At 34.3% G+C, this 18,613-nt stretch overlaps 1 protein-coding gene across 1 annotated transcript; it reads right to left on the reverse strand.

Annotated features, from left to right (window-relative positions):
* Nucleotides 1–1,879: 1,879 nt before the first annotated feature.
* Nucleotides 1,880–14,622, reverse strand: LOC120355576. Its single transcript, XM_039444136.1, has 2 exons — nucleotides 14,454–14,622; nucleotides 1,880–2,349 (listed from the first exon to the last, which is right to left on the reverse strand). Exons 1-2 carry the CDS (start codon nucleotides 14,586–14,588, stop codon nucleotides 1,987–1,989), a joined length of 498 nt encoding a protein of 165 aa, XP_039300070.1. The 5' UTR covers nucleotides 14,589–14,622; the 3' UTR covers nucleotides 1,880–1,986.
* Nucleotides 14,623–18,613: the final 3,991 nt, after the last annotated feature.

The following is an 18,613-nucleotide window of genomic DNA, read 5'->3' on the forward strand; positions in this document are numbered from 1 at the left end:
CGTGTTAAATCAATGGCTTTATCAGAATGAATTTCAATCTTCATAGTATTTACGTTTGCATGTATAATAAGTTTATTCTTCTTGTCATCAATATTCAATTTATTCTTTAAAGATTTTATAATATCCTCAACTTCATATGCACCAGTATCCAACTCGATTAATCTATCACCATATTTGAAGCTGGAATTTGTTCCTTTGTTAATGTTTGCAATACTATTGTAACTGGAAAAATTGATCAATCCAATTTCCCATTCACGATTTTTATCCAATTCTATAATTTCTTGTAAATGTTCATAGAGATCACTTGTGTTAGATTGTAATGTAATAACCACCATCTTGTGTGTTCACCACAAACACTTAATTACAACTGATTTGCAAGAAACAATAATGTAAGATGACCACAAAAATCGCTATTTAATGGTTGCATATGCTCTACATTATAAAATATATTTACTCCATTTTCTTTTTTCCAATATTTGTCCAATTTGTATGGAGGTTGTAAATTTCCAATTGGATCAAAATACCAAACATTAGAACCAATTTTCTTATATGCTACCCAATGTGTCCCATCCTCACTTTCCCTTGCTAAATTCACAATGGCATTCTCGTTTTTTAGAATTTTTTTGGGTAATGCATCTAGCATATATATGCCTCTTAACCGAATCTGTAATAATTTGGACCAATCAATCAAATCATAATTACTCAATTCTCCTTCAATATTCATGTCTTCTTCTTCTTCTTCCTACTCTTCTTTGTTGTTCTACGTTTCTTAACTTGAGGGAATAAACTCACTCCATATGATGCTGGTGGGGGTGGGGGTAGAAGTCTGCCACCACTTTTAGGAAAAGGCTTCAAAAAATATCCTTTTCCTGCAATATGCTTTTTCAACTGAGCTATAGCTTTGCGTCTAATATCGTTACTATAACTTCTCCTCTCCCCCTTCTTCTTCTTCTTCTTTCTCAAAGTCCCACCAAACGCCGCTTTAGCTTTCATAACGTTTGTAACAAGATAGCTAAGCGCTTTCTCGGCAAGGGGTGTTTGAGGATTTTTGAAAATGTCCCATGCAGCGTTCGCTAGAGCTCTGTCAGCTACCGCCCGAGTTTTATTATCACTATTTTGAGTATAGGCTATATTGTGGGCCTTGCAAGCTTTATCTAACAAATTTATACCTTGATCACCTCTCTTTAACCTTTCATTAACCTTTGTTCCTGGTCCGCAGAACTCGTATCCGGGAATATGATATTCTTCCCCAAGGTTATCAATTACCTTATTTAGAATAGTTGATGTTACATTACCTGCAAAACCTGTCACACCTTTAAAAACTCTTGCTGCTGAACTCAAGATTCCTTTACCCCGTTTCCTCGAACTCTGCTTTTTTCTCCTACATACCATTTTTCATTACCTTTCAACTCAATGGTTGAACATTAACTGAGGTTAATTAATTAATCAATACATCAACTTGATTTGGTTTAATGTTCAACCATTGAGTTGGAAGTGAATTCATATTTCTACATCTAATGCTATACTGTCAGATTGAAGTGAATCCATATTGCTATGATACATTGCTTGAATGATAAGAATATTATTTCAAATCTGAAAGGTGAATGTGATTTGAAAAGGGAAGAAATGATGCTGGGCCACCCACATCTGTGGGAGCGCGTGCTAATGTAGGAGGGGGCAAGAAGCTGGCAGCGCTTGCCTGCACAGCTGTGTGCCTCTAGCGGTAAGTCTACTGAGCATGCTCACAACAAACTATAAAAGACGTGCTCACCTTATTTAAATATCATTCACAACAGAGCAGCTGAAGCATTTCTTCTTCTTCTGTGTGATATTCATTACGAACTTATCAACATCAACAACAGGTAAGAATTGAAAACAATTTTTTATCAAATATGCAAACATTTTATTCAACTATTCAACTATTCACATACATCTATACAATTCGTAACACAAAAGTGAACGAATTGTATACAGATATAAAAATTGTTAAGCTTTAACAATTTTTATATCTGTCCAATTTGGACACTTATGTGTTACTACTAACACATAATTTTTACAAGTTTCGTTGAAATGGCGTATTTTTCCCGCATCAATGCAGGAAGCGAATCTTTGAGGCAGATACACCTCGCATTTGCTTCCTGCATTGATTATTTTTAAAATTATACGTCGCCCGTGCTGGTTTGTGTGCTCCCTCACCGCGACGATGCGGTATGGTTGATCCTCCTCCAACTCTCGCAGCGGCACCCATGGCTTGGGTAGAGGTTTGTTGACGAGTTGTACAAAGTCCAATTCAGCCTCCACCTCCTTTATTAATGGTATGAGTGAGGAGTCCTCATCCACCACACGTTTCTGTTGAAAAATATTTGATTAGTGTCTTATTTGTTTCAGATCTCTACATCAGATTATCATCGAATTCTCTGCATAAAGTGAGTAATATCAGTTATTGAAATAACAATGTTGCATGATCGAGTACTTTTAACAATAATATCTAAGCAGTTCAAATAATATTTCCTTAGCATCAATTTCTATTCGGTTCAAATAATATTTCCTTTACATTCCAAGCACTTCAAATAATATTGGTAACAATGTTGCATGATTGGCTACTTTAAATAATAATATCTAAGCAGTTCAAATAATATTTCCTTAGCATCAATTTCTATTCGGTTCAAATAATATTTCCTTTGCATTCCAAGCACTTCAAATAATATTGGTAACAATGTTGCATGAGTGGCTACTTTAAATAATAATATCTAAGCAGTTCAAATAATATTTCCTTAGCATCAATTTCTATTCGGTTCAAATAATATTTCCTTTGCATTCCAAGCACTTCAAATAATATTGGTAACAATGTTGCATGATCGAGTACTTTTAACAATAATATCTAAGCAGTTCAAATAATATTTCCTTAGCATCAATTTCTATTCGGTTCAAATAATATTTCCTTTGCATTCCAAGCACTTCAAATAATATTGGTAACAATGTTGCATGAGTGGCTACTTTAAATAATAATATCTAAGCAGTTCAAATAATATTTCCTTAGCATCAATTTCTATTCGGTTCAAATAATATTTCCTTTGCATTCCAAGCACTTCAAATAATATTGGTGACATTTATGCATGATTGAATACTTCAAACGATAATATCTCATAATACCATTTCTAATCAGTTCGAGGAAATATTGAACAGAGTTATGAGAGTTCAGCAGACAATTTTTTAAGCTCGACTAAATTTGAAAACAGTTTACTTGGTTCTAGCAGAAACGACGATGTGCTGTCACAATATCTAAAAACGTTTCATGCGGAAAAACAGAATAATTCAATCAGTTATGGAATTTCATATAATTCTAAAGATGATGTGTATTATATTGGAAATCAGCAAGTAATATTTGTTGATGGTTATATAGATATTAATAATGAAAGATTTCGATTAACACACGGTCTACTTGAGTTATTATTCAGTGCGAGACCAACTCAAATCTTTATAATGAGAGAGATCTGGATAAGTATAAAAAAATCTTAACACTTACAGGTATACATTTAGATCGAAGAGGCTATGTTAAACGAAATCAGGGAATTAAATCGCAAATGATTCAAAAGTTATTTCCCAGTAAAAAAATTAGTAAAAAGAAGGGTTGGGGTTTATTGAAATTTGCAAAAAATAATTCTCATGATAGAATTTATCAATACTTTGATAATTTTGACGAATTAGTGGAAAGATTAAATTTACTCTATTCCTCAAAAGCTAGTGGGAACAGTGGGCATGATGTGGAAATCGCGAGTATAATTGAAGAGCTAAAAGAAGCAAAATTAATTGTTTAGTGTCACGATGACTCTACATCGATTCGGACGAATTGATACGGGTAGTGCTAGCGGAGCTCTTGCTAATCTTACGTGTGATATTGACTCGATAACACAGAAGATAATCGAATCGATAAATCAACAAGGAATCAGTGAAGCTGTGAAATTTTATTTAGATTCGCAAATAACCAAACTCGTTTCGGAAAATACAAAGAATATTGGAGTGAGCATAATTGAAAGAGAACATATTCTAAGTACGTTACAAAATTTCAGTGCTAATATCGATAAAGCTATTGGAGAGAGAACTCAAACTCTAGAGAGTGCTTTAGGAGAAGTGAAAACTTTAACAGACAGCTTTTCATCTCAGTTGCTCAGTATTAACAACGATAAAGTTGATAAGGCTTATTTAGATGAAAAATTAAAAGCCGTATCAGATAAAATTAAGAATTTGGAGGTGCTGGACAGAAACTATCTCAATACTAAATTGAAACAACTTAGTACAGAAATTTTTACTAAAGTAAATGAAACACACCCATCGGGAATTGATAAGCAATATTTAGAATCTACTTTGCAGAAATTGATTAGTTCTTCATTAACAAAGGAAGAGTTTGAAAAACGATTATCTGAAATGGCGAGTGCAATAAAAGCTAATATTATGGAGGGTATTGAGCAGTTTATTACAAAAGATGCTATTGCTATTCTGATTAATCAAATTGCAGAAAAGTATGCAACTAAAAATGATATTGGAGATTTTATTAAGAAAAACGAGAAGGCAGACGCTGTGAAAGCGTTCGTGATGAAATAGCTGAGGCAATTAAAAATTCGGAAGAAGGTACTGTCATGAGACTGCAATGTTCGGCCCCATTCATTGAGTACCTAAGTCTATTTATCCACAGAATCACATTTGACATTGTATCAAAATATGCCGAGGTAAGTTTCCATATGAATTGGATTGAGGCAAAGGATCATAACCTTAACGAACATCAGGTAGTGCAAATTATTACAGAAAAAATGGATTTGGTCAAATATAAAGACTTTATATTGGCGCCGAAAACATAAAATCTTGAGTTGAGTGTGAGAGAGTGAACGTTTCAGTCTAGACGAGTGTGATTGATTGTATAAACACACGTGTGAGAGACAAAACCTATAGTTTCAGTCTAGACATTTTTGAGTATATCGATAAATCTTTTAAAGGATGTGAGAGAAGTACAGACCTATAGTTTCAAATTTCAGTCTAGACCACCGTGATTGACATTTTTGAGTATATCGATAAATCTTTTAAAGGTTGAGTGAGTGAACTTCAACACCTATAGTTTCAAATTTCAGTCTAGACCACCGTGATTGACATTTTTGAGTATATCAATAAATCTTTTAAAGGTTGTGTGAAGTAACTTTAACGACTAAACACTTGACACATAAATCGATTTAGACATTTTTTTCATGTAACGGTTTTCGATGCAGGAGTTATCGGGGTTAGAAAGGGACCTCACAGGGGGCAGAGCAGATGTGACTAGATGAGGCACACGCGAGCGAATGCACACATCACTTTACTCTAAAGAGGTGAACTGTCAACATGATGTCTAACTATTTTGACTGCACAAGTTTCAATGAGTTCTCTATAGAAGCAAATCCTGTAGTTAATTGGGGTTTTGAATTTTATGCCTATGATTGGTTTGTGGTAACAGAGGTAACATTTGCCGATAATGGTGAAATTCACCTTAAAATTATCGATATTGATAGTGAAGCAGACTTTAAACATACTATCAAGTTGCCGAAAGAATATTCAGCGGTTTTGAATGAGAATAACATCAGAAGTTTTAATTCTCGTTCATGGCAATTAAATGTGAGCGGAAATCGTATCTTCTTAAGACAGTTTCATGGTAACTATAGACGTTGAGTTCCGTCCAGAGTGAAATAGGTCTGAGAATGTGTAAGTATTTTTGGATATGCTAGCACATTCCAATTATACTTACATATTGTCGGATGTGATTCCAACAAAATAAATGTTGGTTTGTCGGCAACACTGTCGCAATCGCCTTTCTTATTCCCTCCTCGCGATCGGTTATTATTATTTTCCCGACAATGTGTGGCATTATATCTTTCATTTTCGCGAAAAAGGCAGAATGCACATCAGTAAATTTCCGGTCGTGTACCAAGTAAGCTAGCGGTATTATTGCTTCACTTTCGAAGTCAGTATTCTTGTAAACAAGAACAGACACATAAAAATCTCCTAGATCGAATGTAGTATCATAGAAGAACAATAATTTTTCAACACAAAGATCGACCATACTGTCGCTTGATAAAACTAGGATAAAATTTGGGATTAGTTCTAATTTTTTCACAAACCCATCTAATTCTAAATGGATTGAGTAGATCCCAACTATATCGTCGTGAGAGGGTAGTTTTCTCCTTTTTTCATGTTCAATACTATTGGCGACCTGTTTGGGATTTTTAGGTGTGAACACCGGCGCAAGTGAAGGATGTACATTTTCGCAAGCTAGTTGGCGATATGCCTGCTTAGGCTTTTCCTTTAGAGCCTCCTTTTGCAGCAGCAACTGCGATTTTGCAGTCATCACATGAGGTCTCCTGTTTTTCACCGAGTTACCATGAACGGAACTCTTTTGTGGTGAATTCTCTCCTACATAGTGAATAACAGTTATTTTAGCATATTTCACACGGTCATCGAAAATTATGAATGCTCTGCGATGTAGTTTAACATCTAACTCAGAACAGACGTAGTAATGGCAAGTCACAAGGGGGTTATTGTTGGGGAGCGACTTTGTCCCTGTCTGCTTCCATCTGTATTGGTCGCTTTTCCAATCTTCATTATTCTCATCATTATAATAAACATACAGTTCACCAGGCTGTGGCTTCACTGGTGGTACACTAATTGAGTCCTCTTTAGTAGCATTTGCTAAAATGTTATAATAGTCTACTGGTGTGAGCCAATGTCTTCTAACTGAATACGGTGAATTGAGAGTCATGGTGCGCCTTCAAAAAACTGTGGATATGATGGAATCCATGTTAAGCTCATAGGGATCTGTAAAAATATATAGTTCACTATGAGAATACTGACTTTCAGGAAAATGCCTACTTCCTACCATAGAATACTCAATAACTCTAAGTTGAGGTTGGGTGAGAGAGGGTGCGCGAGAGTGAAAAGGGGTGGGATAGAAAGAGGGATGAATGAGAGTGGAAGGGAGCGTGCGAGAGGGCTAGGATGAGGGAGGGAAAGTGAAAGTGGGTAAGAGAGAGCCTGTTTGCACACTACTACCTTATATGTAATTTTTTGGACACTAAAAATACCCACACTACACCTAACACCCAATCGACTCAAGAACTGAATACTTTCAACTGAATAGTTACTTAAAAATCAATAGAAGATAGAAGAAGTTCCTTAATTTCGAAAGCGTGCCTGACAGCAAAGATAATTTTAGTGTACCACAGACTACAGTAGCTGATAAAGCTAATAGGAACTCGACTTGATAGTGATTACTACGAGGTGGATATAGTTTCTGCGTATTATTGTATGACCTTGTATTCATAATTATTGATATAAGGGGTTATTTAGGCAACAAGCATCAATCAAAGTTCACTTCATTCCTCGATACATCGATGGTACAATTTCGATTGCCAAATGACTTATAAAATTTAATTTGATTTTTAGTATTAATATGCAAATTGTACTGCATTATTAAACAATAGGCTACAAACAGTACGGTACAGTAAATATTGCACCCTTTTCTTCAAATTATATTTTTCTAATTTTGTGGGGGCTTGACAAGGCTACTGAAATGAGTTTTCCTATTTCAAATTATATGAAAATCCCATTATGAAACCGGTTAAAAGTTTATAATTTTTTGTGATTATTGAGATAATTGCTGAATAACGCGATTTTTCAGCTTTAAATGGATATAAACTTGATTATTTGATTATTGGTAAACCAGCACCCATTTAACATTTATAGAACTTGTAGACAATTTAATTCTTGATATGAATAACATCTCTTGTCAACCAATAGCTCAATTTAAACCTTTATAATTTCAGAATGAAATTTTCTACAAGTGGATCTAGAATACCATTTTATCATTTAAATGATCAAGTTACAATTGGTACCTTAAAAGTTGGAAAATCTTATTTTCAGAATTTTTTCAAGTGTCTCCAAGCCACTGCAATGGAAAACTTCTTACTGTTTCTATTGAATTTCTTACTCGATGGATTTGATCTAGTCTGTTTGAATTTTTTCGGGTCAAACTTGAACAATCACAATTTTTATTATACTGACCACAAATTTATAATACTTCATGATCTATTTTCACATAAAAACACAATGAATCATTGTAAAATTTTCTGCTCTTTTCAATAATGTCCTCAAATATAGAATTATAGTCTATAAGTGTAAAATACGTTGATACTGGGCTCTCCATCTGGGTTGCCATCCACAAGGTTGCCAAATTGTGTAAAATTGCAACTTTTTCAAATTTCCAATTTAACGTTGGAATTGGATGTAGAATATCATCCCCGAAATGCCAGTAGTGCTAAAAAAGTTCCAGGGTCGAAGTATTAAAAGGAACTTCAACATTTTTAATAAAATTAGAAACATCGAAATTATTTGTTTTTTTCAATACCACTTCTCTTAGAATCATAGGGCGTGTAATGCGTGAGAATTTAATATCAAATTAACGGGGAGAATGTCTCCTTTCTATTGGCATCTGAATCATTCTTATACGACCTATAGTTATTTTTCAATTAATGATGTTTGTTGATGACGAGACAATTCGAGCAGAATACATGAAACTTGACATGCTAAAAACTTTTTTGTTTCAAAAGATAAGGGTGTTGAGAGGGTAAAAGTTTCTCAAAAATAATTGAAATAATTCTTCCAATTTATTGTCAAAAGTAATCGGAAGATTGTATTTTGGTCTCCAAGAAAATCTGAAGTTAGAAGAGCGCCTGCATGGTTGGCATTGTGTACTATCCCCTGTTTACGGAGGTACTGTAGTGGTACTGAATTGTATGCTGAAGGCTGACAATTTAGAACATATTTGACTGAAATTATTTCTAACTCGAGCAGCTGATTTCATACAGAAAGGCTGCAATGCAACATTGTTTGGATTAATCAAGGCGAGGTTGTCATTTCCACTATTTATAATCATGTGATTTGCAGTCACTGAATTTTTCAAGCGTTCTGTATTGTTTTTGTTGGTCCCAGCTATTGATATCAAATGGTGGCACACCATTCAGCCGCTATTGTTGACATTGAAACTCCTAAGAGGCCAAAATACGTTCTTCCGACTACTTTTGACAACTGTAAAAATAATTTCAATTACTTCTGAGAGATTTTCTCGCTTTCACCACCACTTTATCTTTTGAAATAAAAAAGTTTCTAGCATGTCGAAAATGTCATGTTTTCTGCTCGAAATGTCTCAACATTGACAAACATATTCATTAAAAGGCTCGGCAGGATAGCCTGGTAACTTCAGAATCCATTAGCCGTTCCTATGAAAAATAGGTTTGGCTAGAAGTACAACATCTCTGAAGAAGGTATGTGTGTTTGTGTGAGTGTGAAGAGTGAGAGTGTTAGAGGGAGTGGAAGAGCGAAATTGTGAATCTTTCGTAAAAGAGCTCTCCCCTAATGAAAAATCTATTCACAGTTACAGGCTTCCGTAACTAATTGATTGTTGTAGGTTTAGGGACTGGCCTAAAAATGTTAATAGCCCTGCTGGAAAGTTTTGAGTGCTAGACACTGTGAGAAGATTCACTTTGAGCTGTCAGCATTCCTTATGAATAACATCAATGCTTCCCATTCAGTCAATGCTGACCGAGTCAGGTACTCTATTAGGTAGTTCACTTTCAGCAGTCAGTATTGCTAGTGAATAGCATCGATGTTTCACCTTCAACTAATGCTGACACTGTCTCACTGTAAAGCTGCTTGGTTGTGTGTCAGGTACCTTGTAAATAACATCAGAGCTTGTCACGTTAAACTAATGCTGACATTTAGACTGAATCTCACTATAGAGCAGCTTGGTTGAGTGTCAGCATACCTCGTGGATGATATCAATGCTGTTTCCGTTCAATTAATGCTGACAGTTCAAGATGAACGTCACCATAGAGTAGCTTGGTTGTGTGTCAGCATACTTCTGAATAGCATCAACGCTGTTCCCTTCCAACTAATGCTGACAGTTTAAAGTGAATCCCACTACAAAGCAGTAGCAAATAGTAGCAAGGAAATTTGGACGAATGTTGCTTCTACAGTCGCCCGTTTGTATGTCTCAGGATGTTACAATATACTGGCTTATACACTAATTTACAATAAATGACAGTATTGCTAATTTGATGTTAAATTCCTACGCATAACAACGCCCCATGATTTTGAGAGAAGAGGTATTCAAGAGAAAAACAAATAATCGCGATGTTTCCAATTTCATAAAACAAGTTCAATTCCCTTCTAATCCTTCAACCCTGGAACTTTTTTAGCACTACTGGCATATTGGGGATGATATTCTACTTTAAAATCTGACGTTAAACTGGAAATTTGAAAAAGTTGCAATTTTACACGATTTGGAAACCATGTAATTTCTTCCGATGGAGAGCCAAGTCTCAACTTATTTTACACAGAATATATTATTGTTTTTTCAGTTATTGAGTATTCATTGACAAGAGGTAGGCGCATTCAAAAAGCATCGAGAAATACATACATCTTAAATAAAAAACAAAACTAGATCATTTTTACATGGTCATAGTTGTCAGAAATGAGATTTAGAATTTACGATTGACGGCTGTAACAACCTTGTTGGGACAGTTTCTGTATTGTATACTACAGAGTGCCTTGTAAATCTCTGAGAATACTACAAGGTTTTATAGTACCTACTCATTGAAACAAACAGACAAGTACCCACAAACTTTCAGAAATTCTTTGTTACCGAGATCAAGATGGCGGAATATTGCACCTTTTTCTCCAAATTTATAATTATATAATTTTGTAAGGGTTAAACGAGGGTACTAAAATGTTTAATCCCTATGTAGAATCAGTTGAGGAATCCAATATGAAACAGGTTACAGGTTTGTAACTTGAATGGTTATTGAGATAATGGGCAAAATATGCTGAAACGTAAAAGGGATAACGTAAGTTTTCAACTTAAAAGGGATATAACTTGAATATTTGAATGATAAACCTGTATTGTGAATCAATAGAATTTCTAGGGAATTTCATTCTGAAAATAGAATGTTTTGTCACCTGATTGTCTAAAACTCATCAAAACCTAAGAAATAATGATTAAAAGTGGTCAAAGCAGACAAAAATAGCGTATTGGAAAAATCAATGTGTATAATATACCAGATTTATATGAGATTTGGATGAGTTTTATACAGTCAAGTGACTGAACATTTTATCACCAAAATAGCATTTTTAAAAAGTTCTACTGGATTAAAATATCATTCTATCTTTGAAATATTCAAGTCATGTACCTCCTTGGTAGAAAAATCAGTTTTAGCATATTTTCCCCACCATCTCAACAAACATTCAAGTTAAAAGCTTGTAGCTTGTTTCATTTGACATAGCTATGCAATACTATGCTTTTACATAGGGATTGATCATTTTAGTACCATAATCAAGCCCCCACAAAATTACGTAATTATAAATTTGAAGAAAATGGTGCAATCTTCCGCCATCTTTATCTCGGTAACAAAGCATTTCTGGAAATTTTTATAGGTACATTTCTTTTTTTTCGATTAGAACTACAATACCTAAAAGTACTCTCAGAGAGTCACGAGACATGTACGGTGTACAGAGTGTTGCAAAAAGGTTTGGCTGGCTGTGCATTTTTATACAGGTTTCGTCAACTTGAAATACTGGATTGACAGTATATTAACTTTTGATAATAGATTGGTAATAATTTTGAAGTGGATAAAAATGGTTGATGTTGATGCTATCAAATAGTAGTTGACAAACAAAATGGTAGATTACTGAAAAGCCAAGGGAAAAGATAAAAATCTGGTGTGGCGCACTCACACAACTTTCCTTGCCGTTATGAAAATTGATCAACTGACGCTATTGTTCATGCGAATCTCAAGTCTACTATTCAAAGATCTAAGCCATCTGGTGACCGTACAATAACGCTACAGACACATGAATTCTGCTATCTCTTCATAGTGAATGATTCAATAGAATGGCAAGTGTTGCCAACAGTTTGCTAATTGAATAATCTTATTTTCTCGAACTTGGAGCTTATTTTTAATTTCAAGTGAAAATGTTACTAAACATTAACTGTAGAGATTTTTATGCTCAATCTTTCCCGCTTGAAATTTTTTGTTTAAATTGCATCTGAAGCCTGATAATTGAGAATCTAAAATCAAACTTTGCATAGATGGGGCGGGGCTCCTGAAATTTTTACAGATATGGGACTCGCGGCAGTTGATAGAGCTTATCAATGACTTTTTCAGGTATAAATTTGATCGAAATCGTTGGAGCAGTTTTCGAGAAAATCGGAAATAGTCATTGATAAGCTCTATCAAATGCCACAAGTCCCATATCTGTGAAAATTTCAGGAGCTTCGCCCTATCTATGCAAAGTTTGATTTTAGATTCCCAATTATCAGTCTTCAAATACAATTTGAACAAATAATTTCAAGTGGAAAGGATTGAGCTTGAAAATCTCAATAATTTATGTTTAGTAACATTTTCACCTGAAAATGGAAATAAGCTCGAAATTCGAGAAAATGTGATTATTCAATTGCAAACTGTTGGCTACTGTTGATTCTATTAAATCATTTACTATAAAGGCATAGCAGATCTCGTGTTTCCAGCGTTATAGTCCTGTCACCAGCTGGCTCAGATCTTAGAATAGCAGACTTGAGATGCGCGTGAACACTAGCGTCAGGTGTTCAATTTTTATATTGGCAAGGAAAGTTGTGTGAGTGAGCCACACCAGATTTATGGACTCAGGAGACCTTGAAACGTATAGAAATTTGGAAACTGGGGTTCCTCAATTTTTTTCGGAAAGCAATACTTTCCTTACCTATGGTAATAGGGCAAGGAAAGTAAAAATGTATTATTCTATTTCACCTTAAAATGACACATTAGAAATATGAAAATGCATAGCCATCCTAACTTTTTGAAACACCATGCATAAGTTACTCTGGTACTCCTATTCAATTTGGGCCTTAGATAAATAAAACCATATTGCATAGCTCACTTTATGTTGTAAAATTTATTTCTTCATCAAATCATTTTAAATTAATAATCAAATTGGAAACAACTAATCTAAAATAGAAATCACCTAGTCAATACTTGAAAACAAATTGAACTTCAGATACACTACAAATCTATAACGGGAAGTAGCCTAATATAAGTGAGGTCTATGTTTTAACTCTGATTTAAATGAACTGGAAGCATGCTGGCAAAATACAAAGAGTTCTTCTTACTAATTTCCCGCAGTTCCCTGATCCAAAATTCAACAATTGCAGGCCTGATTTTACAGCAGTTGTACAGCTGATTGCAGCTCTAGTATTAGTATTCTAAGTACTCTAAGGGCCGGTTTCCGAGCTCGAGATTTAGCTAAGTTCTAGACTTCAAAAAGCTGGAGTCAGAAGATTGGCTTTCCGAAACGGGGCGTAGTCGTAGTCCACGTAAAAATTAAATTCAGAAAAAACTAGAAAATTTAACACAAAATGAAATAAAGAGAAAATAGTTTAAAGTTTAAGCTGTTTTGAATTATTCGGGAATGTTTCATCTCGTCAAGGAAAAACGTTTCCAATTATAGAAATAAGAAAATAAAGATTACCATTATTACTGCGACTACGCCCCGTTTCAGAAAGCCAATTTTCTGACTCCAGCTGTTTGAAGTCTAGAACTTGGCTAAATGCCGAGCTCGGAAACCGGCCCTTAGTAAGTATTTTGTTCATCAATGCATTATTCTGATTACCAACTCAATTAGTTCAATATTTAATGTGAAAAAGATGTTTTTAATATTTGACCGAACGAAGTGAGGTCTATGTTTTAACTCTGATTTTCTTTTGCCTGTATGTATGTATGTAACGCATTTACGGTCAAACCCGTTGATAGATTTCTATGAGATTTGGCAGGAATATTCCTTTTCTAACTGCGCGTCGATGTATACATACAAGTTTTTTTAAAAATGTTTCATATTAAGGATAATATGAAAGGAAAAGGAATTTCCTCCATACTCCGATATCACTATGTGTATGATCTTTTTTGCTTTTTTTTAAGGTTTTTTTTTAACATTCTCACATTTTAAAAACAAATTTCATAGGTGATTGAAAATAAAATAAAAAATGATCAAATGGAGTGAATAATGCTGAAGAAAATATAATATTTTCGATTGATAAAGATTAATTTTCAATAATATTTGAGAAATATTTTCATCGGATGGAAAGATTATCACGGAACAGGATAAATTTACCATATGGGATACAAATTCAAACGTGAACTAAGTATGTTAACATAAGTAATTTTTTGAAATCAAATAACAGTTTCTAAGAGTAAATTATGATTCAACTGAATCAACTAGAACAGGTGACACCAGATACTTGTGGATGAGAAAACTGAGAGGGTCTACTGCTCACAGAGCTACTAGTGTAGAATAATGCTATAATTGGTGACGAATAAAAAAAGTAAATTTGTCAAATAGTATCATACCTTTGTAAATTTCGAGATCTGCCGTAGTGGATGCTTGAGATGATGCTTGATGCTTGGATGAACGTACCGAGATGAAGTGTTGCTTAGAGCTGTCCTTGTATCGCAACTGCTGAACTTCAATTTCAACTGAGGCATCTGATGTCCTTGAGGTTACAAAGAAAACTTGTCGTCCACTTCTCCCCACTTATGTGGCACCCATGCGGCTCCTCATTGGCTAATTTGGGGTTGACCCACGCCCATCGACTATTCTCTTTCGTTATTCTCAAGACCATTGAACGTGTTCAAGCTCTGCTCTTTCACTAATTTCTCCTTCTCCTTCATTATTTGACAATACCAATTTCTCATTCTCCTTCATTATTTGACAAGACTTAAAATTTAGATTTGAATTGTCAAATATTGAACAGCATTTGACGAAATTTGAAGCTACCTCAAAAATAAATAATGTTTATGCAGATTTGAATTATTTCACCCTCAAAATAACTTACGGTACTGGCAAACATTAGGGATCATACTTCGCTCGGTTGTACAAACGCATACAAATAAAAAACTAAAAAGGAATAAAGTATAAAAACTCATGAATACTTGCGAATTAATGATCGCAGAATTGATAGTAAACTTGAAATATCATAATCAGCTATTCAGTAAAAAAAGGCAATCTAATACAATAATTAAAACAACTGAAGAGATGGATAAAAAATGTAACTCTTCATTACTGTTACATTATATTTTATCATGATTAATACATTTCACTGATATTAAAAAATAATGGAGGGAGTTTGATTCTCTGTTAGATATAATCCCGGAATCGCAATCACTATTAATCACTCCGCATTTGGTCAATAAACTAAAGTGCGCAAAGAGAGGTTTGAATGTGGCATGGAAGTATGTGGTCAGTGATGAGAAGGTGACACTAGCTTCAAGTTCGTTTCAAGATCAATCATGTGCTATGGTGCTCAAGTACCGGTATGGGCATACAGAAAGTTTGAACAAGTGGAAAAACGATATTTTATAAATAGGTTGTTTGGTTTGCCCTAGAATACGCCAAATTATGTTCTCTTCATAGAAACTATGGAATCAACATTGTATGACTATACACTTTTAATCTGCAGATAGCTTATAATATTATTGTCTAGCGTACATGAATGAAAGATATCCAAAACAAATAGGTATACAAAATATAAATAATCAACGATTGTCTTATATAATAGGATTAGAATAATAGAATATCCAAATATACTTGTAATTGACTAGAAAGATTCTCTATTACATTTTGACACTCTAGTTTTGGATATCTTCCAAACCCATTGATTACAGTCCTATCATTCCATTGTTTATGATGTTTGTACTTGAATTCACTGATAAGAACCTCTGTTGTCAGTATGTCTTGAAGGATATTCGATTTTGATGTTAGCATATTTCATACACCAACTCTAACAGCCATTAGCCGTTTTCACACCGATATCTCGCCGACAAGACACACAGACAGGATTTCCTTTGATGGACAGTATAAGAGTAGACTGTGGTTTATAACTGCGCGAGGTCTACTGTTCACAGAACTACTAGTATAATAGGATATTGGTACATGAAAATATAATCAATTAATAAACACAATGTATTTAGAAGGGATTATATATAACATCAATATAGGCCTATAACGTTTTTGCCGAAAAAAGGTTTATGCCCCTCAAAGAATGGGCGCATTGTATTCAGTTTCGAGGTGCTATTGTACAGTTCTATGCGTTTCAACAGCCCTTCCTAGAATACGGATAATGACTCCCACAGACTTGGTTCCATTAAAAAAGGATTTCGTACGTGCTTGACCTTGCTCTAAGAATTTTAGTGAATATCGTTAAACCCGTCACTAATTTGACGTTAATATGTTACTGTCATCTATTCAATATAGATGTCAACCTTTGCCATCTTATTACAATGTTCTTTTCTGTTTATGGTCCTAGTACCTTTCTCACGCACACTCGAAGACACCCAAGCCAAAATATACCCTTTGTCATATAATATATCAATGCCAGCAAGGCCAGCATTTTTCTATTGAATCCTTTCACGAAACTGTCCTTTGCATATACTAAAGAATCAACAGTCCACATATGGATATTCAAAAGAAGCTAACTTTTTCAATAGTTGGGTTTCAAGATGGCGCCAACAGGATTAAACGATATTTCTCGACACTTCAACAAACAAAATACGGACTGCTTTAATTTGAGTTGTATTTGGAATTGATGATAAGCCAAAAAAAACTGAAATATGATAATAATGATTGTAGTGGTTGCAGAAAAATTTAACAAAAATCATGAATGTCTCTAAAGAATCTTCAATACGTGATCAGAGATGTTATTTGATGAATTTTACACACAGTTGACTTTTTATATTTTTCACTCGAGGGACCAACGAAAAGTTCATTAAGATAAGAGTTCAAATACATAAGAGGGAGTCACGAAAATAAACTTCAACGAACATTGATTAAACTGCAATGATTTTCCTGGTCAATGTCACGAAATCAGCACTTTAATAATTTTCTCCCCTCATAACTTTGGAAAGGGACAATATTATCATCTCAAATTGTCAGAGTATTTGAACAGACACTTTACAAAAATCGATGTGTAATTTCAATAGAACCTAATGATTAGAAGTGCCCGGTCAATCGGTTTTTTCCTGGTCAATGTGACGAAACTAGTACTTTGACTACTCATTCCTCCTCTCATAAGTTTAGAGTGGGTCGATATTCTCATCTCAAATTCACAGTATATTTGAACAAGTAGTTTGAAAATATCTATGTGTTATTTCAATAAAATCAGATAATTAGAAGTGCCTGGTCAATCGGTTTTTCATGGTCAATGAGATGAAATTTGTATTTCAACCATTTCCTCCTCTCATAACTTTGGAGAGGGTCAATATTATTATCTCAAATGTCAGGGTATTTGAAAAACACAGTTTATAAAAAATGTGCTAATCTGCATGACTTTGAAATGAGACGAGTTTCAAAAGTGATCGGTGGTAAACAGTCTGAGCATATCACGGCTCCCAATGAATAAATTTTTCTGACTAAGGTACCGTATTGAATAAATGTGCTCGGAATGTGTTTTGTTGATATGCAGTTTACGAAAAATGTACTAATCTTTTCCTCTGCTTTGAAGTTGAACCATTTTTGAAAATACTGGTTTTTAAAGATAATCCATCATATTCTTTTATTAATGCTTCACACATTCATTTCTCAATTATTTCTTCAATCTCGTCATTTATTACCTATACGATTAGTCTTCTCAATGAAAATTCCACACTGAAGAGTGAAGCATTAGCAAAATCATACAGAAATTGGAATCTGGAGCAATTTATGTATCTTCCAAGAATCTAATATTCCTTCTGTTCGTTTGATCAGCGGAAAAAGGTGGAGTACGATTCAAAGTGATTCTCGCATATCTATTTAAAATGCATAGTTCAACCCTGAGATGTCAGTAACCACTGAATCAATCATCAAGTTGAATACGCCAAATTGAAGGGGATGATGTGCACGTTTGCTGGCGCGGATCCAGGGGGGGGGATCGGTTCGATTGGTGTTTGAAAAATTTACAGTTACTCAAGTCCAGGTAATATATACATGAAAAAGGGGGTGTGCTTGCATTTTATATTGTAGTTCTGATTTTTCAATATATTGTTTGGATACATAAAAGAAGTCCAGAGCCAATATTATCTCATGCAAAATTTCCTTGTGTTGGATACATGATGGCCCAAAAGCTCTTATTTTCGGTTCATTTTCCAGTTTTTAGCTATTTCCGCCAAATCCTGACACAAAAATATGTTTTTGCCTTTTTTAGGTAATGAAATTCTTAATAATGAATTATCCATTGTCATCTTATTAAGATTTTGCATCATGATAAAAGTTCATTGGATTATGTTCTATGAGAATCACCCTTTAGATGCTCTTAATTTAGTAGAGAGGTTCGCATAAGGACATCTCAAGGATCACATTTTCAAACACACATAGCTTTTGACACAATGATGGGGTCTCATTTTACAGCTCATTCTTCTCTGCTTGTCAGGGCGGTTCAAAATCATGCATCATGAGTCGAATTCATCATGAGGGAATTTGAGTTTTCATCGAAAATTTGAAGTTCTCCCAAATACCAAAAATTCTCAGCCAAAACTAT

This window comes from Nilaparvata lugens, unplaced genomic scaffold, assembly GCF_014356525.2.
Source record: "Nilaparvata lugens isolate BPH unplaced genomic scaffold, ASM1435652v1 scaffold2917, whole genome shotgun sequence".
Lineage (NCBI taxonomy): Eukaryota > Metazoa > Arthropoda > Insecta > Hemiptera > Delphacidae > Nilaparvata > Nilaparvata lugens.

What these genes read in the sequence shown, in the direction of transcription:
- LOC120355576 (XM_039444136.1), bottom strand. Translation starts at nt 14,588, where the DNA reads ATGCCTCAGTTGAAATTGAAGTTCAGCAGTTGCGATACAAGGACAGCT. An exon ending in AGATCTCGAAATTTACAAAG is followed by an intron (nt 2,350 to 14,453) that starts GTATGATACTAT and finishes ATTTTTCAACAG; the next exon opens with AAACGTGTGGTGGATGAGGA.